We start from the raw sequence: 26,674 nt of genomic DNA, 5'->3' as shown, positions 1-26,674 counted from the left end.
ACCCACAACTTTATTGGGACTACACAACTTTGCACAGTGCTAGGCACTATGATTCTAAAAAAACGAACAACTGAAGCAGGCATGAAGTTCTTCAACTTCAGGGAATCCATGAACCTCCCCAAACTGTACACAAGTTGTGTAGTGTAGTGTGTACATTTTTTTCTGGGTAGAAATCCTCTAATTTGAATTAACTTCTAAAGGGGCCCAGAGACGCTAATAGTACAAGGTAGAATTCTAATCTGTTTCTCTAGATTTTTAATAATAATGGGAGCTGTAGACCGCAGGAAGTTCACTTTTGCACATCTGAGAGCCAATTTTAACGGAAAGAGGGTAGAAAACAAACAAGAGTTAATTTGCAAGGACTGGGCAGAAAAAAAAATCCAGAGAGTTGTTTTCTCAGTTTAGGAACATGTTCTGGTTTATAGAGAGGAAATGGAGACATATGTGCTAATACCAGCGGGAAGCAAGGAGACTCCAAAGGGATTCTTCAAGTCCTCAGAAAAGCCAACCTTCAGTATAAATAAAGCAATATCAAGAATTTAAAATGCAATTTAACTCAAGTCCAATTTTCAGTTTCTGCATATTATCAACTTATTTTTATTGATGAATATCACAAACTTCAATCAATACTTTTAAAAATATTATTCTGCATGCATTTAACAAATCTGACAAAAGAACAAGTATCCAGTTTACTTGCATTGTAACTATGACATTTTAACTAAACAATCAATTAACATATATTTAAAACCATTAGGTACAGGTAACAATGAAAAACTTCAATGCTTTAATCTGATGGCATCCTACCACTATGCACATGTTCATGTAACACTACTAGTAATTACCCTGAAGCACAGGCAAATGTAGATGGAGGACTCTCCCTAAAAAGCAAGTTTAAGGGATTAAATATCATCATCATCATCATCATCACTACTGAGAATAAAGCTGCTGCCAGTGGATAGGGGCCCTTCTTCAACACTCCCAAAACCACCCAAAGTCCCCCTCTCATCAGAGTCGTCAAACAACTTCTCATTGGAATCTTCCTCCTCATCAAACAACTTCTCATTAGAATCATCATCTTCGAACAACTTTTCGTCAGCATCTTCCTTTCCATCTGCATCTTCATCTTCCTTGTCGTCTGACTCTTCAAACAGCTTTTCATCTGCATCACCTTCTTCCTCCTTTTTATCAGCAGCTTCAAGCCCCTTTTCATCTGCAGATTCTTCATCCTCTTTCTCATCGGACTCATCATCAAATACTTTTTCATATGTATCCTCCTCTTCTTCCTTTTCATCTGAATCTTCGTCAAACTCTCTCTCAGAGCCTTCCTCATCTAACACTTTTTCAGAGCCGTCATCTTCAAATTCGGAGTTTTCAGAGTCATTTTCTTCTAACTCTTTGTCAAGAACATTTTCATGAAGCTCCTTTTCAGAGCCTTCCTCATCCAAATCTTTCTCGAGACCATTTTCTTCAAATTCTCTCTCGGAGCCATCTTCAGACTGTTTTTCAGAGCAGTCTTCGTCAGACTCTTTCTCTGAGTCATCTTCTTCAGACTCTTTTGTGGGGCCAACCTCCTCTTCAGACTCCTTGTTGGGGTCATCTTCAGATTCCTTTGCAAGGCCATTCTCTTCACAATCATTTTTGAGTGTCTTCTTTTTAGACTCTTTTTTAGGACTACTCTCTTCAGATCCTCTTACAGGATTGCCTTCTTCAGACTCTTTTTGGGGGCAGCCGCCTTCAAACCCTCTTTTGGGGCAGCCCTCTTCAGATTCTTTTTCAGGGCGGCCTTCTTCAGCCTCTTTTTCGGGGCTACTTTCTTTAGCATTGTTTTCAGAAGCACCTTCTTCAAATTCTCCCCCATCTTCTGTCTTTTCAAACTTCTTCTCATCTATAGGTTCTTCAAACGCCATTCCAGTTGCAGTTTCTTGAACATTCATTTTAGATGTGCTGGGGTGCTCTGAAAAATGCCTTGCTCTAGAAGGCCCTGCCCTTTCAGAAGCAGAGACAGAATCTGAACGCCTAAGGCCTCTGTTGGCCTCAGGAGCATTGAGGAAAGCCTCCCATCCTCTCAGCCTTTCCTCCCTTTCTCTTGAGGTTTCCTCCACCTGTGGATAAATGGAGACTGCCATTAAAATAAGTTTTAGGCAAAAGGTTACTTCTCTGAACATATCTAATATTGATGAAACAACCTTAATTTTATAAAGCATCTCTTATTAGGAAATGAAAGCAATTCCCTGTCTTCAGTTTTCAAAACTTTACATCTTGATTTACTAGAGTTGACCTTAAATAAGATCACTTAAATAAAGACCAAATAGCACAGTACTGCAGAAATGTCTCATCTCTTAAAAAGTTAATATTTGAGCTCTGTCCATACTTTACAGCATACAAAGGAAGAGTAACATTTGGTTGAATGTGTTCTTTTCTTATCACTACTCTGAACAAGCCTCAAACTTTCAGACTTAGAAACTGAAGGACTCAAACATTTCTCTATCTTCTGAATGCAAAATATTATTTAAAAGAAGCATTGTAAATAATAGAGTAAAAAATTAAAATATATCAGTAAATAAAAATAAAAGAAGCATTGTTACATTAAATAGGTTAAACTGAACCCAAAATTTAGATCTGAAGGATCAGTATTTGTTGGTAATGATACAATGTGTATGCCCTTGACAAGCAGCAGAATTTACCTGATAATCTGTAGTCCCATCCCATGCCTGGGCAGTGATTTGACGGCCACCAAACCATCTTCCATCAAGAGTTTGAATACAATAATCAGCTTCCTCTGGATCCCGAAAGGACACAGAGGCCACACCATCTGGGTGCCTCTAGAAAGAAAGAAAAAAAAAGGAATGAACGATAAGATTAAAAATAAAACACATACATTTCACAAAGTAGGTAAGTAGTAGTGTTCTCTCTGATACTCTGAAGTAAAAGACTTCATGTATGAAGTCTTTCTTCCCTTTCATGCCAGCCAGTCACGTGCAGTCAGCTGCTTCTTTACCTCAATCTTACCTAGCAAGAACCAAGCACAATGTTCTTGGAAATGTTTCTGCTGACATCCCTGTCTAATGAGAAGCAGGACAGTATAATTGTTAAGAGTGTAAACTCTGAAGTCATATTGCCCTGGGATTAAATCCTGGCTCTGTCAGTTACCAGATGAACAACCTTGAGCCAGGTGTTCAATTTCTAAAGTGTTAGCTTCTCCATCTATAAAATGGGTATAATACTGCTAACCTGCCTCAAAGGGTTTTGAGAAGTGAGATAACATGTAAAGTAGCTTGTAATACACAAGCAATAAATGGTGACTCTTAATTATTGGGTGTCAATTTTGGAAGTAAAAAGAGGGTGAGAAGAGGAAATATACAGGAGAATATTGTCCCTGATTGTTCCAAATATAGAGGATGAGAATAATTCACAAAGAGGAGAAAATGTGACTAATAGGGAACCAGAGATCTCGTACATTTTTCTTGTACCTTCTGCCACCTGATCATGTACTCTAGGGTAATGAAGACGGAAAATAAGCAAGGCATACTAAATCTATCAAATCCTTGGCTTGTAATCCATGTTCATCTCATTATTGCTAATAGATGATTATCATAAGATAGTGGACTACTATATAAAAACATTAATCTAAAATTCAGGGATATATTAACATCTGGGAAGAACTTATAAGGTGGAGGAATGATTGCTTTAGGATCCATATGTCCAAGTCATGAACTTACATCAAAGAGAAGGAGTTTCCTAATTTGTCCAAACTTCGAACACTCTACTCGAAGGTCTTCTCTGATCTCATTCAGCACCAACGGATCATCCTGAAAAATATGCATGATTAAAACGGGTTTGCTCCCTTCTTTAACTATAAATCCTGAGAATCCAATTTCTTGTTCTGATAAATCAACAAACAGAAAAAGGTTTTGCCTAAGGTTAGTTGTGTTTTTCAGTCTATAAAATTTTTTAAAAACTCAAAATCAAAGAAAATTAGACTCCTACATCCACTGCTGCTCCTACAGGTTTGCCCTGCTAAAGGAACAAAGGAAATGGACAAGTATGGCAGGCAGCAGAAGGGGCCTACAGTGGCAGAGCAGGAGAAGAAGGTGGAAGTCCTGTGGCGCATATTCAGTCAGACTGCTAATTCCTATGTTCTGCACGGGCATCAACATCACACTGATAAGAGTCCTTTGCTTTGTGTTTTGGATACATTCCTATTTACAGAAATGCTGTAATGGAGAGAGAGTGAGAGCAATATATCCCTTTTATTGACTAAGTGTCCTAAGATTGATTTTTGTGCTTTCAAGATGCTATTTCAACTCGCAGAATAAACATTATAAGGATTACTGTTCGTCTTGTCTCCTACCACACTGTAACAGAACCATACAAATAAGGAGCTGTTATTAAGCATGCAATAAAATACATTCTTAGCTGTTGCTTTCTTGCAACTATAAGCCTATTAAGAACATTCAAGTACTGCTGTTTCTAGTAGCCTAGAGTTCGGGTGGAAATCTCCCTATAACAACAAAAAAAATGATTTAAGATTCCCTCTGGGAATTAACAAATCTCTCTCCAAGTACCAATGCATAAAAAGGGCTCAGGAAAAGTTACATTATCAGCTTGAATTTCAACTACATACAAATATAAATGAAGATATCCTATCTATAAATTTCTATTGAAGGTGACTTACACTTTCTAGGAAACATTTAAGTGCATCTATCTTTCTTACACGCTTTCATTTTTCTCATCAGCTAAAGAGGAACTATAGAGAATTGTGGCTTTCCTCCCGTAAGGTTCTTCAAAAAGCAAAAATAAGCTGGCAGGGAGTTACTGAAATCTGATTTAAAATAAAAAATATAAAATCGTACTCATCTGCATAAATCTGAGGCTTCTAAAACTACAGTTGGCAGAACTCTGGATTTCCCCACTTATAAAACTCAATTTTGGAGAAGCAGCCAATTTGCTTTATACAAAATGATCAGACCTGAGAAGAATAAGGAGTAGAGAATAAAAGTTACGGCTTTTGATGTGTGTGTGTGTGTGTGTGTGTGTGTGTGTGTGGTTAGCTCCTATTAGAGTGAGTGCTTTCAGAAGGCAGGAACTTTGTTTTATTGAGTTTCAGATACCTCACAGAAAATAGCACAGACTTTTGTACAAAGCCAATATTCAAGAAAATCTTTTTAAGAATCTGATAAACTGTTTCTAATACCTCTCTTTTATTCACCAAGGAAAATCAGGATTATATAAAAAAAAAAAAAACTGTGTCAACATGTTTAACAACTTTTAAATTGAAGTGTGATTCCATGGTGGGGGTAGGCATCACCTTTATTTCTACACCAATGTCTCAGTGCTTTGCTTTCTCTCTCTCTTTTTTTTTTTTTTTTGAAGACAGAGTCTTACTCTGTTGCCCAGGCTGGAGTGCAGTGGCGCGATCTTGGCTCACTGCAGCCTCTGCCTCCTAGATTCAAGTGATCCTCGTGCCTCAGCCTTCCAAGTTGCTGGGATTACAGGTGCATGCTACCATGCCCGGCTAATGCATCTGAGTTTTGACTCTTCATGTCTTGGTATTCAAATTTGCCAGGCAATGCATTTTAAAATAAGGATTTGAATTAAATACTGAAGACCCTCTGAAGTCACATTAAAAATGTTAGCCTTCAATATTTACCCTGATATCAGATAGTATTCTTAGGTATGTTACTTCTAACTGTTTGGAATCAAAATACACCCCTCCACCCAAAATCTGACTCCTTTCAGATATCTCAGGATAACCTGACAATTCAGTTTTTGTTTTCCACTAAAAAGCTCAATGCTGCTGTGTGTTCTTTAGGTTCATACGGAGTCTTCAGTCCAATCAAACACTCCCCCAAAACATGCAATAAAAGCAGGTTTTCCTGTTGGACACTTCTATCAAAAGTTATATAATGTCTATACCAGTGTTGTCCAATAGAAGGTTCTGTGATGATGAAAATGTTGTATATCTGCATTATCCAATATGGTAGCTACTAGCCACATGTGCCTAGTACAAGTGATGAACTGAATTTTATTTCATTTTAATTAACTTACATTTAACCACACATGGCTATAGTCTACCATATCTGACAGCACACGTCTACACTGAGGTTCAGGTGCTCAGAGACAGTGAACAAAAGCAAGATTATTTGTCACTCTTCTTGTTGACATGCTCTCAGCAAGCTAGTTGGACCATGTTAGGCCAGGAAGGTGGGCAAACAAGGATAGCATCACCAAGCATTTCTTTGTGAACTAATTCCACCACTGCCAAGACAATGTCCTACCATCCTTTGTGGCATAGGCATCTAAAAAGAAAATTTGCTTTCATTTGCAAAGATGCTGAAGAGAAAATGTTTTATCCACTGGGTGAATGAAAAGACTCTGGCTTGTAAATAACAAGGGTTTCATTTAGCAATTCGTTCAATTCTTCATCACATAAATATTAAGGGCCAACTGTGTGCCAGGCACAATTCTATGTACTGAGAATACAGCAGCAAACAAGGTAGACAAAATACTGGGTGTCATGGAGCTCACACTCTAGTAGACGAGTCAAAATTACTTCAGATAATAATAAATGCTATGAAGGAAACAAAATAGGGTAGTACAAAGGCTCTGTAACTCCAAAGTAATGTTTACACTAAACCAAGAAGATTTTTTAAAAAATCAGGAATTTGCAAGCATGAAACTTCTATCTTTAAAAATATTCACTGGAGGGAATGTATAGGGGTCAAGGTAGAACAAATGTGGTTTTGGGGAAAGAATATTTGTTAAGCTAGGAAAAGCTAAGTCTGCCTGGGGTGATCCTTAGACTCAAATAAGGTATTTCAATGAGCAAGGCAGGAGGTAGAAACAAGAATAGACAAAATTACACAACAGACTTCTACTTGCAGAGGTTCCAGATACTTTGAATTAGGTTTGCATTTACATTCACGCTCGAGTGGCAGGAGTATGAAATGTGTGAATCAAAGACCTCAAGTCACAGAAATAAATATGTCACCTAATAAACAAATCACTTATTTAGCAGGGGGATAAAATGTAATAAATAATAGGAAATCCTGGAGTTGTATTTAGCAGACTAAATATTGTGATCAATCTATGCATTTATTTTATATGCTGCTTTAATGACTATGATCTGGTGTTTTGTTTTGAGATGGAGTCTCGCTTTGTTGCCCAGGCTAAAGTGCAGTGGCGCAATCTTACTGTAACCTCTGCCTACTGGGTTCAAGTGATTCTCCTGAATCAGCCTCCTGAGTAGCTGGGATTACAGGCATGCGCCACCATGCCCAGCTAATATTTTTGTAATTCTATGCATTTATTTTAAAGTTATTGCTGGCAAAAACAGTATTTCAAAATGTAACTGGTGTGCCCGTGTTTATAAACCATACTTCATTATCACTGCAACTGTAAAACTGTAAACTGCTATATTTCAAAATTCTTCCAGATTTCTGGTCAGAAGAGATATCAATCAATCAATCTCATAAATAAACCACACGTATATTTCCAATGACCTCAAAAGATGCCCAAACTCCATAGGTACACAGTAAACCTTATCGCAACACTATTCATTGAGATAGAGCTGAACTGTCCATTTTGGGGCCCTCTCTAAGGGAGCTACAATTATATTACTATTTTGATTGTTTAAATGCACAAAAGGGTCAGGAATGGGCACTGATTACAACTAGATCATTGGTAAAAACGGAATTTTACATTACGAACATTTTTCTCTGTGTAACTTGCTATCAGTATAACCTGCTTTCTGTATAACTTGCTATCACTAACTTCAGAACCAGGGAGAGAATAAAGAGTTGTTTCTCCACTAACAATAAAGTCAGTCTACACCAGTAGACAGAGATAAGAATAGAGGCAGAATGTAACACAAGGTACTTTGATGACAGTATTCCTCAGAACTCCTTGTTCTTTGCTCCTCCTTTATTCACTTTTTTGAGGGGAGGAAGGACAGTTCCATTCACTTTTTAAAAAATCACTTAAAAAAGTTGATGTATAACAGATGTACTTATTCACTTTTACTTGCTGTTCTTAGAATTTTCCACGGACATTAAGCATTATAACTTTTAGTACCAAACTGAAGTTTGCATTTACAGCTGTGAAGCTGGTACTCCCCACCAAAATCAGCCCATATTTGTTGGCCTGCACTGAAAATCCACAAGCAGTTCCCATAAATCTTTTAATGATGATATTTTTCAATGGTTTCCCATATCAAGTAGCTGCTGTTAGGAACACAGTATGGTTATTAAACAGTCTTATCTGGGATACACTTTAAAACAATACTGGGCTAAACAAAGGGAAGGGAAATCAAAAGACTTAAGTAGCTTCTTGGCTCCATCTTCCTTTACTACTCACTGCACAAACACGTAGGAGGTGACATGACAAAGATGAGGCAAGGCAAGCTCCAGGCTCCCTTGAGAGAAAGAAAGCCTATCAGCATTTCTATCAGTAAGCACACCACTTCCTACCTCAAAATCCATAGGATGAAACATATTCTTGATGATGACAACTCGTTCATGGCGCATCCGGGATGGTCCGGCTCGCCTCTCAGGTCTCCAATCCAACTGCCTGAGGCAATGAAGCAGTAACAACAAACTGTAAATTTTGCTTCAGACTTGTTGGAGAGAGAAAAGAATGAGTTGTTCATACAATACTTTATTGAGTATTTAATAAAGATAATTACTGGATTTTACAACAACAAACTGTATTTCAGATAGTTCCAGTCAGAAAACTTTCTGAAATAAAAATAATGGGCAGGGGGCCATGTGCAGTGGCTCACACCTATAATCCCAGCACTTTGGAAGGCCGAGGCGGGCGGGTCACTTGAGGTCAGGAGTTGAAGACCAGCCTGGCCAACATGGTGAAACCCCGTCTCTACTAAAAATACAAAAATGAGCAAGGTGTGGTGGTGCATGTCTGTAATCCCATCTACTGGGGAGGCTGAGGCATGAGTATAGCTTGAAGCCTGGAGGTATAGGTTGCAGTGAGCCAACATTGCACCCCTGCACTCCAGCCTGTGTGAGAGTGAGACTCTTGCCTCGAATAAATAAAATAAAATAAAATAAAATAAAATAAAATAAAATAAAAGGCAGAGGCAAAATGGCCCCAGTATCTGAAATTCCCAGATTAAATGTTTTTCAGGGCAACTGTTGTCTGATTATACAAACATTCCAATGAGACCCTTGAAAAATCTCTAATTCTTAGTATTTATGAGTTCAGAAAGATATACCTTGAGGCTAAAAAATATTTTTAAATCGTATTGGTTTTTAGGTACTTTATCATTATAAAAAACAAACTACACTCAAATACATAAAACTACTCACTCTGTTACAATCATAAATTTTACTGATATTGTTTAAAAAATATGTGGTTATCAATTTTACCTGCTCTTGTAAAAACGATGAGACATCACAACTAAATGCTTTTATGATATTTAATTAGTTTAAGCATGGTGTTAGAAGTGTCACTAGAATTTACTCTGATGAAAGTATTTATCATTTTGACTAATTTCTTAAAACTAGTATATTTCAAAGTATATTAAACAAACAGAATAATAATAGAAACCTGATGACATTATGTATATACTACATACAACTACAGTAAATACAATTATAAAATCCTGTCATTTCTAATTCCTATAACAAACCTGTATCTAAAAATTTAGCTCCTGGTACAACTGATTTCAATCCACACAGAAAGTAAACGGTTCTGGTACATAAGCCTAAACCATCTTATTTAATTTGATGTTCAACGTTTTCCAAACAGATGGCTTCTCTTAGCTCATTTAAGCTCTTATTATATTACATATAAACACCCTGGAAAATTAAAATCCCCACCACTAAATCATCCTATTGTATAGATTGCTAAAGGTACCTGATGAGCTAATGAAATTATTTTAAAATAATGTGTAGGCACACTTGACAGAATAAAACTAGATGGCTATTACCAAAAATATACTCTAGAATATATGGAACCTTTCAAAAGGGAAAAAAATTACAAACTTTTGTTGCATAGACAGCTTCTTCTTATAGTCTTTGCACTTCTTCTTCTTCTTTGAGGCATCATATTCTCCCTTCAGTTGAAACTTTGCCACCTCAACATGTAATTTGTAGCCTCTAATTTCATCTTCATCCAAAAGTTTTAATGCAAGTTCCACAGATTCTCTCTTTATAAATGTAAGATAAAACATAGTCAGTTATACAATGAAATAAAACTTCAGGAGTTTTTTAGATGAACGATGATTATACATAAAATAATTTAAATTCTTATATTTATATATTATGAATATATGAGATCTCTCTCTTTGAGATAAAGAACTCTAGAATCTGAACCAGGAAACCCGCATTTGAGACACAGCTGTCCCTAACTGGCTGTGTGAACTTGGGTAAATTATTCAGGCTTCCTGAGCCCCAGTATCGTCATATGTAAAATGGAAATAGTTAATATCTTCATCACAAGGTTCTTGACAAAATTAAATGAAATAATGCATGGAAAGGATAAGGACTAGCATATGGTAGGTGTTCAATAAATTATATTATTATTGGGTAATTTTGTCTCTTGAGGCCACAATTTCTCCTCTGCAGAATGAAGGGAGCAAATCTGCATGATTTCTAAGGTGTATTTCTTTTAAAATCCTGTAATACTCTTACTTAAAAGACTAGATGACTCAAGGAACTGGAACCCCATAGCCAGCCTTTAATTTTTTGGTTCATCCATTAAATTGTAAGTCTGTAACACACTGAGAAGTAGAAGACAATTATTTGATGACTTGTACTTTATATTAAATACATGTATGGATTCCAGGTCTTACAGAAAGTACCGTTATCAGCCCTATACAAACAGAGTCAAAGATCAGAGGACCTGTAGAAAACAAAAATGGATAACTGAACTCAGCTGCTCACATAAATATGGGTCCTGCAATAATTCACTATATTTTCCTGGAACTCAATTTACTGTTTTGACAATCTTGTACTTCTATGGGTCTCAAAACTCAATTTTTTTCCTTTAAAATTTTAAAAAATCTAACAGAACTCCTGAAGAATCTGTTCGCAGATTTTTTAATAATCCTTAAAGAACTTATAAAACTCTCAAATCTCCTTACATTTGAACATTACAAAACTACCATCCTAAAATGGTCATGCTCATGTCCCATAACCATCACGTTTAAGATTCAGGTCAAAAACCTATTTCCCAAAAAGCTGTCAGCTTAATCCTACTCTCTTCTGATCTCACTGGAATACTGTATACTCACAACACACCTGTGGTGTTTGTACTTTTGCTTTACCATTTTGATTTTACTCTATAATTATTTTCAGGTTTGACTTATGTACATGTCATCATTTGTTCTGTACCCTGTGATAATGTATAACACATGCTCCTAAGGTGGCAGGAGTTCCAGAAATGATGGCTGCCTTTGGCACTGAGGTTTCTTTGTGTAATTTATGGTACTATGACTACATGCAGTTCTGCAAATTTCTCTTAGTACCACTCTCTCTTTTCTCACATTCAAAAAAATATTTTAAAGCAGTAAGAATAAGCTACCGTCTCCTTCATGGTCTAATTCAAGGGTCAGAAAAGTCCTTTTGTTAAAGGGCCAGTTCGTAAATATTTTAGGCTTTGTAGGCCGCAAGGTCTGTGCTGCAACCACTCAACCCTATCAATGAAACACAAAGGCAACCATAGACAAATGCATACATGAATTAGTGTGGCTGTGTTCCATAAAGCTGTATTTACCAAAACAGAGCCCGAGTTTGCTGAACCCTGGTGTAATTCATTCCAATGGACAACTAAAATGTTACTGGCTTTTTTTTTCTTCTTGAATTTTTAAAATGTAGTCTGAATTGACTGTACATATCAATAAAGAAATCTTTCCAGTGAGAATTTTTCAAAACAAAAGAAGCACTCCAGTCACATACTTATATAATACTTTAACCTGATAACATATTTTCTTAAAACAAGTGAATAATCTTACCAATGTGATACACACAGATACTAACTGAAATTTCAGTTTTCTTCATATCCTGTTTTGAACAGTTCTTGGTGTTGGTTATCATCTATAGAAATTATAGCCCTGGTTCCTGAGTTAAAAACGAAGATACAAGAAACTTATTTGATCATACAACTTACCTTCAAATAACAGCAAAGACCGTCTCCTTTAAGATTTCCTTGATTATCTTTGTAAAGTTTGACCTTAAATTCCTCTGTCTGAGGATCTCTCATAATAATGCCAAACTTGGACATAAGTTGTATAAATTCATCCACTGTAATATCTGGAGGCAAACCTGTCATTTAAGAAAAATTAAAAAACATTTATAATTGATAATGAAGGTGAATTACTGAGTATTCTACCAATTAAAAATCGATAACTTAGGTGAATGCAATGTTGATTTTGTAAATGTATGTAAAAGTTTTACATTTACAGAACTGAAGAAATTTCACATTTTTGTGTGTTCAAATATACATTAAAATTATGCTTTCTTGAGGGCCTCACTGAATGGGAAGGGACACACTGCTGTAAGTTACCTTAACCAGGCCCAAAGGTTGGTATGCAAAGTTACACACTAAATTTCTTGGTTCTGTAATGAACACATATATTCCTTACTAATATAAATGGCTGAACAAAAAATGACACAATGATAAAAAATGGACTCTGGAGAAACTGAAAGCTAAAAATCACTTCGTGAAAAATCTCAAAATTAAGTATTTCCTACCTTAAACCTGTTTAAAAAGTTATACATACCAGACACGTATACATTTGTATTTCTGTCTTCTTCAACATGAAACCATCCTAGAAATCAAAATTAATTAAATAAATAAAACACTTGCAAAAAAAGATAAGAGTCATATTATGGAATCTTGACAAAGCAGTAGTTTCTTGAAACTTCCAGGACGACCTTTCTCTTACTCTTAAAAGACCAAGATAAACTAACTCAAATCACTACCCAGCTTTCAAAGGATTTAAATCTTTTGACAATTAATTAGTTTTAGAGCCCTATCTGGAAAAAAGATGGCCAGTTTATCTTGATTCTTTATAACTGACACTACCTTAAAGAAAAAACTCACCTTATTCCTTCAAAGCTATTATAATTCTCGAAAAAGCAACTGTACATATGCGCACCCATATTTTTAATTTTTATACTTAAAATTTGTAAGCTAGAACCACTTACCTGACTCAGCCTTTCTTTTTTCTCCCTTCTTTCTGGGATCAGTGGGTTCCGGGGCTTTTTCTTGTGGAGGTTCTGCTGCAGTCCTAGCATGGACATCTTCAACATTTGTGGTAGAACTAGATGCACCATCGTTAGAGAAGCCATAATTGGCCTGATATGTAGCAATGAAATCTTCAGTAATCTAAACAAGCAATTCAACAGACCCGGACAGTGAAATTCAAAATTATTTCCACCCATAAGAAGTTTAAATTGTGTTTTTACAGCATAGTTATACAACTTAACATAGAAGTGTCTCTGTGGATAATAGTTGTAGTTATTAAAGTATAAATGCAAGAATAGTCACCTATAGAAAATTGTGCATACGGTGATAAAAAATAAGACACAAGTACTTAGACGATCAATGCAAAAGTCTGAGATACGATTTAAAGCATTTTAAGTAATGCTGGCATCTTTTCTAGTTGTTTCATTTATTAATTACTACCTCTCTACAGTCTACTTGACTAAGGCTACAAATACATACAACAAAGGAAGAACCAGATGATAAAACAATAAAAAACAACAGTCAATGAATAATCTAACCACAGAATCCAATTTTCTCTTACTGTACAGATGCACAAATATACATGTACAATAAGTACTTAAATATCTGTATGCAGAGAGCACACAGAACAGAACTCTGATTTGGTATATAAAGAATGGGGTTAATAATTGTAAAACTAAATGTTTATTTTAACTTTATCACAAATTAAATGACGTTATATTTTAGTATCAGAACAAATTAAAGGCAAATCCAACTCATCTATCTTCCTCCCCTTTGGGGGAAAAGCGTTATTGCAAAACGAAAGAAATATAGTTATATCATCATACCAATCAATATTAGGCACGCATGGAATGGGGAAAATGTAAAACTCAAAGTTTGAAGAGGTATGGGCTTCAATAACATAAAAGGATAAAGTCACACATTAATCCATTATCACACCTTTGTTAAAAGTATTCAGAATGCTGAAGAAACCAAATCTGCACTCAAACTAGCACTACCAATACAGAAGTGAAATCGTAAATTTTAACAATCTGGAGGGATTGGAATATATATACAAATACAGAATGGGAAAGAAAAGTCGCAAAAGAATTTTTAAAACAGCAGTCCAGTCGCGCAGTGGAGACGGGTTTTGTATCATTGGCTTGCAAGTCAATTTGTGTGCTATTAGTGTGCCCTTTCCTGCTTATGAGAGCCAGATTAAAAGGGCACTTTTACCACAAAGTTTACAGAATCAAGTTTAACATTAGTTATTCTACTTCGAAGCTGAAATAAAAATACTTAGCAATTTCCAAGTATTCCAAACAAACACACACAGATTTTCCATCTGTATTCGGTGCATCTCCAGTCTTATTCCTGTGGTTATATGGTTCAAACATATATGCCTAGGGACAAAATTTACTAGGAAAGTAAAGCAAGGTGCAAAGAAAGTTCAATTAGTAAAGATATATAAACAGCTACTTTAAAAAAGAAATCAAGAAACTGCATTTTGCACACAGTACATAAGCTAAACATCTGAGTTCCTAGGACAAGTGGGGTTGGCTACCAGAAATGGACAGCTACTAAATTTGCTCTTGGTATTTTTCCTCTTTGCAATAAAAAGCAGTCATGTAATAATCAACTGTGACCTTCACAGGCAAGATTAATAAAGCATAGAAAAGACTTAAAAATTACATTTAAGACACCACCCTAAAGATTTACGTTCCTTTACACATCGGTGCCCCAACAAACACAACAAAAAGAAGCGTCGCTATCCAAGGGGGCTAGGACCAAGGACCAAGGATCTCAGCAAAGCAAACGTAAAAGGAGTGCCCCGCGAGGCTGGCCAGGCGGCCCGCTCTTCAGCGGCGCCCGTGGCACTCTCCTACCTTGGGGAACCAAGCCTTTTTGTCCAGGTCCCACTCGTAGGGGGTGTCCGTCGGCTGCTGCCCGAGAGAATCGGGTTCTCCGCCGGCATCGGTCTGGGTGTCACCATCCTTGCCGTCTCCGTACAATTCTTGCATTCGCAACTGCTCATCAAACTCATCGTTCCCATCCAAGTTGGTGCCGCTCATGTTTCCTACCTAGCTCAGGAGCAGGGTTCAGAAGAACTAAGAGGCCGAAATGACGCTGGAACTGAACAGAGAAAGGGAGGTCGACCGCGCTCTGCTCGCGCCCCGCCGCCCCCCGGCCCGCCTCCCCGCTGCGCCCCAGCAGTCCCCGGGAAATCGGGGCCGCTCGGCTACCGCACCGCCCCCCTCTCTGCCCGCCCACCGCGCGCGCGCGCTAATGCTGTGAGCTCGGCCGCGCCACCGCCCACCTGGCTTGCTCCGCCGGGCCTCGGCACCGCCGCTAGGTCCAGGGCGCTGCGGGAGCGCGCGGGCGCGCTGCCGCCGCCGCCGCCGCCGCCGCCGCCGCCGCCGCCGCCGCCGCCGCCGCCGCCGCCGCCGCTGCCGCCGCCGCCGACCGGATCTGAGGCGACTGCGGCTCCCTCGGCAACGTCAGGAAATTACTTGTAAACTAAGCCCTGCTCAGGCCGACGCAGCCGCCATTGTCGGCGCGTCGCGACGTCGCGGGTCGCGCCGACACGCCCACTATGGCGTCAAAAGGCGCCGACGCCGGCACGCGGCGCGAGGCCCGGGGAGGCGGGGCACCGGGGTTGGGTGCCGCGCGTCGACGCCCACCGGGGTCAGCCTTGGGGCGGGGCGAGGGCCACTGGGATCCCGCGGAGCCTCAAGGGCCTTGACCTCTGCGGGGTCCCCGGCGGATCGGCCGGCCTGGGAGGGAGACGGAAGGAAGGCGTGGGAATATTCCCTCGCGGAGGTGGCCGGGCGGGTTTCGCGAGGGCGCCATCTTAGGGGAGTGGGTGCGGCGGACAGGACAAATTTCTCTGGCTTCGAGAAAACGACGCGCCTCCTTCGCCCAAAGGCCCCTCCCCCGCTCAGGAACCGCGTCTTTTACTTGTTTCTTTACGACTCCCTGGGATAGACACCGGATCTTGTTCATCTTGGTAGCCTAAACTCCTGGCACTGGCTCTGGTGTCTAATGCGGAATGAGCGAGTGAATGAACGAATGAGGGGGTAGGAGGGCCAACTTTCTTTTTCTGGTGTCAGCCTTCTCCTTTATCGGTCTCATACCTTCCTCTGGCTGGAGTTCGACTCCATGGGAAGGATGGGAGGGGCAGCAGTTGCCTGCCTCTGCAGGATTCAGTGGCGCTCGAGCTTAGTATTTGAAACTTAAGCATAAATGTAAACATCCCAGTGTAAACACCAGCTTTATTGGCCAGCAAACTCCGCTTCTTTGTCATTCTTTTAGAAAGACACAGCATACTTTTGTTCTCAACAGAACTTTTGTTTTCAGGAATTACACTCATTGCTGAAAAGGAAAAGGTCCATATTTTTAAGTTGGGCAGGTATTTATTGAGCCCCTACTAAGTGCAGGGCACTGCATGAGGCTCTGGCGACCCAGGAGTCGACAAGACAGGCACAGCTCAGGGGAGACAGAATTAGGATGGTTGGCAAATGACAGATATGAGATGCTGGTGGACAGCAGGTCTCAAACTTTTTGGTTCTAGGTCCTCTTTACACTAAAACATTGAAGACCCCAAAAAACGTTTGTTTGTGGTTTATACTTACCAATATTTCTGCACAAAAATTAAAGCGGCTGTTAAAAAATATTAATTCATTTAAAATAATAACCCATTAGTGTAAACATAAATATCATAACCTAGGCTTGAGGGTCGGGAAAACTTTCCCAGAAGAAATTATTTCACTATTCCAGTGACCTTCACTTCTAAACATAGCAGTTGAGTACTACTTCTAGAAAATCCTGGCTCCCCACACACCAGTTGTGTGAATCTATGGTTTCAACGATAACAACAGTTTTTAAAAGTTTGGGTTAGTTTTTTTTTTAAATTACATTTCTTTTTCATGAAGTTCTCGTTCTGGTAGGAACTCTTGGAGAACTGAATTTGTGTGCATTTTTATGATATAGGTAATGTGAGTTTTATTAGGCTTAAACTTTGCTAAATATTTTTTCCTGGATCCAAAAATAGCATACAGCTGTTTTCGGCAATGTGTTATTGGGCTCCCAGTTCATTCCCGAGTTCACAGCATAGGTAATAATATGCGACACCACCCTACTGCACATATCATTGAGTGCCGGCTCTACCACAGCCGTCTTTTGAGCAGGTGACTGAAAGGGTTCCTTACGCTTATGTCCCATGTCACCCAGCCATCCTGGCCCAAAGGCTGCCCGGGGCCTGTGTGGTGACCTGGCAGATAGCTCTGCATTCTCGACTGGATTTGACTGAGCCAGTAAGAACCTCTCCCGGGAAGTTTGAATATGGAACATGCAGGGATGTGGTCAGACTGGCAAAGAAGCAAGGAAATACTCCCAGGGAAAGGTAAAAGGCAGAACAGATGCCTGCTATGGAGAAGTTCCCTACGGTGAGAGGAGCAGCTGAAGCAGCGAAGGGGGGTCACTGAGTCACCATACTAGTGAGGCAGTGGAGTTGAGAGGTAAACACATTGTACCTGGAATGGCATTCTGTTTGGTCGTGAGATCTGACAGTTACAATTGCACAATGCTGTGGTCTCTATGAGGCCTGGTTCCTACTTTTTCTCATTTCCCTGCATATTCATAGAATAACTCCCTAATGACTGAGGTAATCTGAAAGCATCTGTGTCTTTGTAACCTGTCTTTTTCAAGTTGTTTTTTTTCTTGCAAGTTATAGAAACACTCGAGGTAACAAAAAAAAGGAGGGGTGGGTTATAGAGATAGGGGTGGCTACTGAAACTCCAGGACTGCAGTGTAGATGGGCCACATAAAGGGATGCTAGACCTAGGAAGAATCTACACAGCTGGCTTCTCTCTGAATATGTGCTTCATTCTTCCCTCTGACCTTTATATGGGGTGATCTGTGTTGTACTTCTGCCCTAATAGGCCACAGCTTTCTTGGTGGATAAATATACGTTAACCTACAAAAGCAGAGACTGCACTCCAGATAGGACTCACCTATCTGGCCTAAGAACTGTTTCTGAAAAATTACTGAACTATACCAAATCAGATTTTTTTAAAATGGTCCCTTCAAGCCCACTCTGTCCAGGAATTTTCCTATCCCCACATCCTGTAATCTCAAGACTTAGTGGAAATAAAAAGACTTCTGTCTTTCTGACAAAAAGATCGATGAATTCCTGACCTAAGATGACTCAAACTGCAGAAATTCTGCAAACCCAAATTTGCTATTCAGCAGAAATGCGAGTGGTAAGTGTTTTGTAGTGCTTTCACCTTCAATGATGAAGACTTACCTGCTGGACGTTTTGGTAATGCCTAACTTCGTGACTGTGTTTTCATGCTTTGTGGAGTATTACTGTATTATGTTCCATATTTTAAGTCTTGGGTCAGGGAAGATCCCGAGCAAAATTGAGATGTATACAGAATTTATTTTGTATATATCCCACCTATCCCTGCCATTTAGAATTCTCTCCAAAGAAATGAAATTTTCCATAGAAACATTTCTGGAACCACAATAGGCAGTGTGAAAAACATTGTGGCTATTAGGGCCTACTTGTAAGGTTAGCCATGACAAGGATAATCTGTTGAAAAAGAGACCAGCCTCTCAAAAATCAAAGCAAAGCTGTGAATTTTAAGCCAACTACAACTACGGATGGAAGGAGGCTGATGCCCTACACAGCCATTTAGGGAATTATTTTATATCCCTAACTCACCTAAGCATTGCTGAGAATGGAAAAAAAGTTCTTTGAGTTCTAGTTTTATGAACTGCCAAAAAGCTGTCTTCACTTTTGTATTCTGGTACTTTTATCAAGTTATATCTGAAAAGTTATTAGAGTTTAGGACAGTAAAGATGTAATTTTTACTCAGAGTGAGGAAAATAGATTGTTTTAGGCCTCTGTGAGTTGAAAGTAACATTTTGGAATTAAAATGGGTTCCATTATATTCTGTCAGAAATACTGTTTTTAGAATATAAAGTTACACAGAGTCATTTAAAACTTTATTTCATATTTGTTTTTCCACACTTATTACAGTGTCCACTTTAAAACAATACTAATACAGTATCGCCCCCCACACACTTTAAGTAAAGCAATTTTACAGAAAGTTAAAGTCTAATGTTAATATGTATTACCTTTTGGAGCCACATCATTAGCAAATGTTCATGACTCCACACGCCATTTAAAGAAAGCTCAGCATTACCAAAAGCACACTCAAACATTAAGTTTTTTTTTTAAATACAAATTTACCTATAGTGCCAAACATGTTTAAATTTGCTCCAAAAATTTTTCTGAAACCACAGATCTAAATCTGACACGTCTATTGACAAGAGTTTTTTTTTAAAAAAAACAATAATTATTAACAAGTGAATGATGTTAGCAGGTAGGAGCACAGGATAGAAAATCAGAACTTTCCATCTGATTTCCATGGGCAGAGATTAATTAGGCCATACACTTACAGGACTTAGCCTCCCATCGGGTTTAATAAAGTCAAGTAGGAAGATGATCTGATCACAATTGCACACCCAGGGGTTAGGGATTTCATATGGTACTTCTGCATGTTTTTAGAAAGAGGGCACTGCTTACCAGAAAGAAACGAACTTCTGTAAAGGAAGAATTTCAGTCACCGTGGCAGGTTTGCAGATTTTTCAACAGGGGTCCTCAAATGACACCGTAAACATGGCCACTTATTCTGCCTATGAATAAGGCAAGTTTCTAACAATATTTCTGAATGATAACTTAGCCCAGTTATTAATCTATGGCAGTTGTAAGTGTTGACCCAGTAAGGCAAGCACTGTGCCCCAGATCCTTACTCAGTGCTTTATATTCGCTGGCTCCAAAACATTTTCATTTCAACTGCACAGATTCAGCTACAGTGGAATACAGATTAATGGAAAAGGGCAGCCATTCTGTGAAGGTTTATTTTTAAGAAAATAGCCTAAGAGATGCTTTCTCTCTTTTGTGATCCCCTTTTCACATACAAAGTATCTCTAGATTTACACCACACAGTAAACACAAACACAATTTTATGCAAATCACAGTATATGAGGAATTAGAAGCATCGCAGATATGATTAAACAACACATGAGATTTTTAAGTTTCATTTTGTTTATTACACCTTCCTTCCCATTCGACTTCCCTTACGATTCACTGGCATATATAAACTTGTCTTTCTGCACTTAGTGGGGCTTCATTTTATTTAGAAAGCCCGATGACATTACTATTTGTACTTTGAAGAAAGTAATGGTTTGTATTTTACTTACTTATAGGGATCCTTCACTCCTAAGATTTCAACACACTTTTCAAACAACAAAAATCTGGACACCATACACCTACACACAGCTTAGAGTCGGATACACACGCTGGGAGGAGAAGCAGCGTTTTTCCTTGAAAAGCTAGAATCTGTCCTCTGCCTGCTTCACACCACACCCAGTGAACGAGGTCACACTAATTTCAGACATCTGTATGCTCCCAGTGCCCGGGACCCTACCCATCACAGCCAGGGTGGTAAGAGAGGTGTCAGCAACAGGAGGCTCAGGCCGCTCCACCTTGCAACAGAACAACTGAGCTTTAAAATGCTTCTGGAAGCTTTTGCTCAGCCAGTAGAGAGCAAAGGGGTTTACGCAAGAATTGCTGAAAGCCAAAACCCGAGAGAAAATGGTGAAAATGAAATGCATGGCAGAGGGGTCTACGTAGGTTTGAGAAGTGAATGAATGGTAGAGGTACAGGAGGTGATTTGGCAACCAGCAGAGGGCAAACAGAGCCACCAACACCAATACCGTTCTGGCAATTCTCTTTCGGGATTCAATCTATAGGGGGAAGAAACATAGAAAAAAAAAATCATTTAGCTGTGAGAGATTTAAAAAGTTATCCTATAAATTTACACAGAAATTTACAGTTAATTACAGCTGATTTCCCTTTGAACATGCATTTGTATGCTAACTGGCTGGGATGTGCAGGAAGTCAGCCTGTGACTATATAACACAGCAAGTCAATTGGCTTGGTAACCTCTGATCTTGGACTCATTAACTCTAATTCAGAGACACCTTCCCCCCTAATTTCGAGATATTCTAGGATGTCTGCAGTTAACTCAAAGAATGCCATGGAATTCTCCAAAATTTAATTTAATTAAAAACAGAGAGATGCTATACAAAATTGCTTTCACTGCATCAGCAGAAGCTGACTAGGTCAGAATATTCTTTTGAGGTCTATGAAAGTTTCCAAGCTGGTATCTAAAATTGTTTTTACTCTATAGGAATTCTAACCATATAGTCAAAGAAGTAAACCCAAAATATGCTGTCCTTTTTATGCAAAGATAATCCTACCTACATCTATTAATAAGAGAAATGAGCCAAGTTAGGTGAATATATAGCCCGTGGTCACAAATAGAGCAAAGGTAACTGGTTCACATGGGCATTAAATATGCAACTTCAGTCTCATGAGCACCATTGTTAAACTAACTGAATGGACTAGCTCTATAAAAGGCACAGTTCTCTGTGTACCAATCAAGGGGTAAATGGAATCCTCTCTTCCCCTTCCCCAGAGGTTAGAAAAATATTTTTAATCAAATGGAACTATGTTTTGGCAACATTCCTTTTATTCTGTCCATATTTATGAGGGGGGCACACGTGGCTCCTGCAGTGGTCTTAATCAAGCTTCTGTGAGTCACTGTTCTCGTGCTACTTGCATTCCACTCTTTCCCCTCACTCCTCCCCACCTCAGTTTGCTCATCTGTAAGTGGTTTGCATTGAATAGTGTTATGGATTCTTGCCAGTTCTATACGCTATGTATTTTTATTCTGTTACACTTTCTAAAACAAAAGATGCTTTTCTTCATAGTATCATCTTATGCAGTGTTCCCCACTATTCCATGGGGTAAAAAATTTTGACTGCTCTCAAACGTCAATTGTCCCCTCTCTAATAGTAGTAGTCTTACCATTTATTGAAATACTCTGCACCTAAGCATTTCATCTATATCATCTAGTAATCATCTTCATTTTACAGATGAGGAAACCGAGGCTCAGAAAGGTTAGGTAACTTGCTCAAGATTACTCAGCTAGTACGTGATAGAACTGGGATTCAAACCGGAGCCTATGCTCATAACAAAAATACTACACTGCTATTGCATTTATACACAGGAAGATACACAGTTACTCACTGTGCAAAAGTAGGAACTTCACTTCTAAATTCAAACTAGATTTGCATGAGTACTGATTAATACATACCTGCTTACGGGCATGGCTTTGTTCCTCAGTAGGTATGTTCAGGGTGCTTTTGTAAAGGGTCCTAGCAATCAAGGAATAGTAGACAGAGATAATAGAGAGTGGAATAATGTAGAACACTAAGAAGCACAGCAGAGAATGTATTTCTTGCAAGAGCTTCTTAGAGACAGGATAAGAGGTACATGATTCAAATGTCATATTTTTGTTGGGATCTCGAAAAGTATATACATTTGAAAATATAGCCTCAGGTAGAGCAAATATCATAGACACGATCCAGATGCAGCCAGCTTTTACACAAGTCTTCAGGATGGCATTGGAGGGCTGTCGCTCAAGTGGCTTCACAACTGCCTTGTATCTAGAAACACATAATCAGAGGCAAAGGTCCAAATAAATGTCAAAGTTACCAAATTTTAGGGTGAGAAGTGACCTTAGTGGTCATCCAGTTCTACCCTCCATGCATATGTGTATAACCAAGTCAACGTTAACCAATTAGAATTGGCTATGGTTTTAAATGCACATAATACATCCCAATATTTTTATTTATGCTAATCACCTTTTCCATTATTCACTCCTATGAGATATTCCAGATTTGCAATTTTATAATTTTATGTATAGACTCTCTATTTAGGGCAAATAAACATTTATCAGCATGACTTCATGTGTGGTTGAGAGTAATTCACCACCTGTGTATTACCTTAAGTGTAATACACTTGAGGTACCTAAAAGACTTCTTTTGTATAAGTGACTGATGTTAAACTGAATTAATTTTCCTTTCTTCATGAGTGAACAGTTATCAACCTTCCTAGAAAATAATTCCAAGGGTTTACGTGGTAAAGAGGAGAGGATTAATTTCTTCCCCATTTGTAAGTGTTAATTTGTTGCCCAAGCTGATCAGTGGACAGATTTAGGGCGAGGCAAAGTTGCAATCAGAAGTCCTGTGCCGGTACAGAGATACCTCCTCATTCAAACAAATCCACCTTAAAATCTACAGTCATTAAGCTAGTCTGCCCTCAAATAGAATGTAAGACCCGTCAAAGCAAAAATCGTAAAAAGACACAGGGAAAGGTTTTCCTCCTCTCAGATTCTAGAATCTGAAGAAGCTATTCCTTCTGGTATTGCCAAACATTGACTACTTACAGGATTCTTGCAGGCTTTTTAAAGCATCAATTTTAACACTTGGAGCCTCAAATTTTTTCGTGTTTTTACAGTTATTCTACAATAGGAACACAGAAAAACAGAGTACTTGGACTGAAAATATCCTAACACACAATCTGAACACCCCGACTGCAAGAGGATCTCACACGCTCTCTCCACAGAGCTCTAAAAGTCAACCAAGATTAATTTATTTCTCTGGAAATGATAATGTCACTGAATGCCTACAGAGAAAACAAATAGAATTACGTGATCACATTACACTAAGTTACCAGGGAGTTGAAAACCTCACCGTTTTTCTGCCATTAGCTAATTTGATGAATTTCAAGTAAATTAGATGCTTGTGTCTTTTCACCACTCTTCCGATATACAGTAATACATATGTGGTCAATTTCACACCTATCCTGGTTTTCATGTTGACTATATTGCACCACTAGGCTGCACTAATGTATAAAGCATGAATTTTTTTCTTTTACACCTGGAACAATTTGCTTTACTTAATAAACTGGGGAAAAATAAAAACCCCATTCAGTATACTTTCGAGCAAACAATAAGAATAAATTATCCATAAAGTATGCAATTTCACCTTCTCCTCCATGCCAACAGAAATTTTATCATTCTTACACTAACTTTTATTTTAAATGCCACCAGATTTTCCAATCTCACATCCACATTACAGAGTGTGAGAAAAGCAGAATAGTGGCCAGTAAATGCTAAGTACAAGCTTTCCTTTCTTTTTGCCCAATTTCACATCCTGGCAAATATAACAGAGAAAAGAAACTCACCTGTCAGCGCTGAGAATTGTTAACGTGAACACTGACACACCAACAGAAGTGAGCCGGATGAAAGAGAGCACCTTACAACCAATTCTTCCGAACAGCCATCCTTCTGCAAGGTAGTGGGTTGCATCCACTGGCACACAAGTTAGCAGAAGTAAAAGATCTCCAAAAGCCAGGCTGGTGATGAAAATATTTGGAACTGTTTGCATGGATTTGGTCTTGAAAAAGACTTTGATGAGAATAGCATTTCCAAGGATGCCCACTGAAATGATCACAGCATAAGTAATATAGATGGCACACAATGCTTCTATTCCTGGAGAGTTGTCCCCGCTCCATCCTTTATTTGTGTTATCGTTAGAAACCACAGAGCTTGATGATTCTGTGTCATTTGTGATTGAAATTAAAGTCTGATTAGGTGAGTGAGGCTGCCTTTGAGCCATTTCTTCTGAAGACTGTGTCTTTAATATTTCTTCTTCTCAGTTCAAATGCAGTTGATTGTCACGTCCAATGCCTACGTCTAGTAACGAGATGGTATTATGAGAACAGAACAGAACAGAATGGGAAGAAAATCCAAGACATCCAGATACTCCTTTGCTTCAGTTCTGTGTGTCTCCCAGCATGCTTGGCTAAATGCTTACCCATCTGGCACTGAAGAGTAGGAGGTGGAGTTTTATTGGCGTGTCCTGTCATAAGGAGAGGGAGGGGGCTGGGGAAATGCTCTGCAGTTGCTTATTCTTCCCTGTTGGGGAATCTTGGGAGCAACTAGACCCTATTAAATTGTCTTATTGATTATTAGAATCACCCTGTTTTCATATCTACCCAGGATGGTCTATATAGCTTTTGTCAATTTTTTTTTTAGAAAAAAACCATTTATCCCCCTGCAATCACATGGTAGTCTAGTGCATTTTGTTTTACATGATAAGTAAGTGTAGGTGTCACCTGAAACACAACCTTAAACCCACTCCTCAAAATTTAATATCAGAGAGATGGTGAAGCAACAAATCATTTACACTTTGACAGGGTTGATGTCACCTCCAAGGAGTGATAATTCAGGTCACTTGGGCTTAATACCTAGCTCTGTCACATGGTAAACCCCAACTTTGCAGTTATCCAGGCTGTGCTGTACAATATCTAAACAACGTTTTCACATTTTTTTTTTTTTTTTTTTGGAGACGGAGTCTCACTCTCTCACCCAGGCTGCAGTGCAGTGGCTCGATCTCGGCTCACTGCAACCTTCGCCTCCTGGGTTCAAGCAATTCTCCTGCCTCAGCCTCCCGAGTAGCTGGGATTACAGGCGCCCGCCACCATGCCCGGCTAATTTTTGTATTTTTAGTAGAGACAGGGTTTCACCATGTTGGCCAGGCTGGTCTTGAACTCTTGACCTCAGGCAATCCACCTGCCTCAGCCTCCCAAAGTGCTGGGATTACAGGCATGAGCCGCCACACCCGGCCAAAACAACCTTTAAGAGATGAAAAATCCAGGCACAGCACCAGTTGCTTTGTCTCTAAATGTCCTAATAAAACCACTTTTACTGTTTGACTGTCTGTTTTAATGCCATGTTTTCTTTTAAGGGGCTGTTTAGGATTTTTCTCTCTAGAAATGGTTAAAGGGAACCTAACCTGCCTTATTCCAAAACAAAACAATACAGAACATCACTGCTCAAGCTCCTGACACAAAAGAACTTTTAAGAATGAAAATCATCATTTGCAGATGAAGAAATGCCATAGGTGACTCCAGGGATGATGGGCATGTAGATGATGTTTACATCAACTGAAAGAAGTACACATTTAAGGCAATCACCTCAGTACCAGCCAGAGAAGCTACTTTTTACAGAAAACATAACCATGTGCTTTATATGTATGTGTTTGTGGTGGGGGCACTGTTTGGGAGCAGGAAGCTAGCAGTTGGAGTGTAGTTACTAATTGAAGCTGCTAAGAAATATTCTCTGAAATTATCAAATGCAATGCATAATCTCTCAGCTAGAAACCATGTAGTGAGGTGTTCATAAATATAACCATATTAGAAAGTAGTCTGGGGAGCGAAGTGAAAAAGAGCAAAGTATTTGGCTAGCTAATGAACAGGGGGAACAACAAAGGTTGTTCTTTATACTTAGTAGGGGCAATCAGTTCTTCAGAGAAAGTGAAGCGGATGAATTGAATCAATTACCTGCTTAATTTCATGAAGGGTGGAAGACAGATGTGGTTTAAGTCCCCCAAACCACACCTATCCCCCACCCTTTATAAGTTATTGCCACAGCTTGAATCACTCAGCTAAATAACTGCCTTTGATGGGAATGGGGGTGCGGGGAGTGTTTGCATAAACCCAAGTTCC

General features: G+C 38.9%; 2 protein-coding genes across 3 annotated transcripts; both read right to left on the bottom strand.

Annotated features, from left to right (window-relative positions):
• Window positions 1-563: 563 nt before the first annotated feature.
• On the bottom strand, window positions 564-15,645 carry HTATSF1 (HIV-1 Tat specific factor 1). Of its 2 annotated transcripts, XM_030807059.1 has the most exons (11): window positions 15,629-15,645; window positions 15,503-15,561; window positions 15,072-15,266; window positions 13,167-13,347; window positions 12,740-12,787; window positions 12,127-12,281; window positions 10,002-10,165; window positions 8,469-8,568; window positions 3,720-3,809; window positions 2,685-2,822; window positions 564-2,102 (listed from the first exon to the last, which is right to left on the bottom strand). In XM_030807059.1, the coding sequence occupies exons 3-11, from the start codon at window positions 15,255-15,257 to the stop codon at window positions 900-902; spliced, it is 2,265 nt and encodes a 754-aa protein (XP_030662919.1). In that variant the 5' UTR covers window positions 15,258-15,266; window positions 15,503-15,561; window positions 15,629-15,645; the 3' UTR covers window positions 564-899. The 2 variants fall into 2 exon arrangements, with proteins under 2 accessions (XP_030662919.1, XP_030662918.1); XM_030807058.1 differs by lacking the exon at window positions 15,629-15,645 and having other exon boundaries at window positions 15,072-15,318; window positions 15,503-15,562.
• Window positions 15,646-19,185: 3,540 nt separating this feature from the next.
• BRS3 (bombesin receptor subtype 3) lies at window positions 19,186-24,951 on the bottom strand. Its single transcript, XM_003272570.3, has 3 exons — window positions 24,350-24,951; window positions 22,416-22,767; window positions 19,186-21,000 (listed from the first exon to the last, which is right to left on the bottom strand). Exons 1-3 carry the CDS (start codon window positions 24,781-24,783, stop codon window positions 20,587-20,589), a joined length of 1,200 nt encoding a protein of 399 aa, XP_003272618.1. The 5' UTR covers window positions 24,784-24,951; the 3' UTR covers window positions 19,186-20,586.
• Between the last annotated feature and the right edge of the window lie 1,723 nt (window positions 24,952-26,674).

Source organism: Nomascus leucogenys, chromosome X (genome assembly GCF_006542625.1).
Source record: "Nomascus leucogenys isolate Asia chromosome X, Asia_NLE_v1, whole genome shotgun sequence".
NCBI classification, from domain to species: Eukaryota; Metazoa; Chordata; class Mammalia; order Primates; family Hylobatidae; genus Nomascus; species Nomascus leucogenys.
Note: the sequence above shows the minus strand (reverse complement) of the source record. Positions and strands in the feature narration are given on the sequence as shown.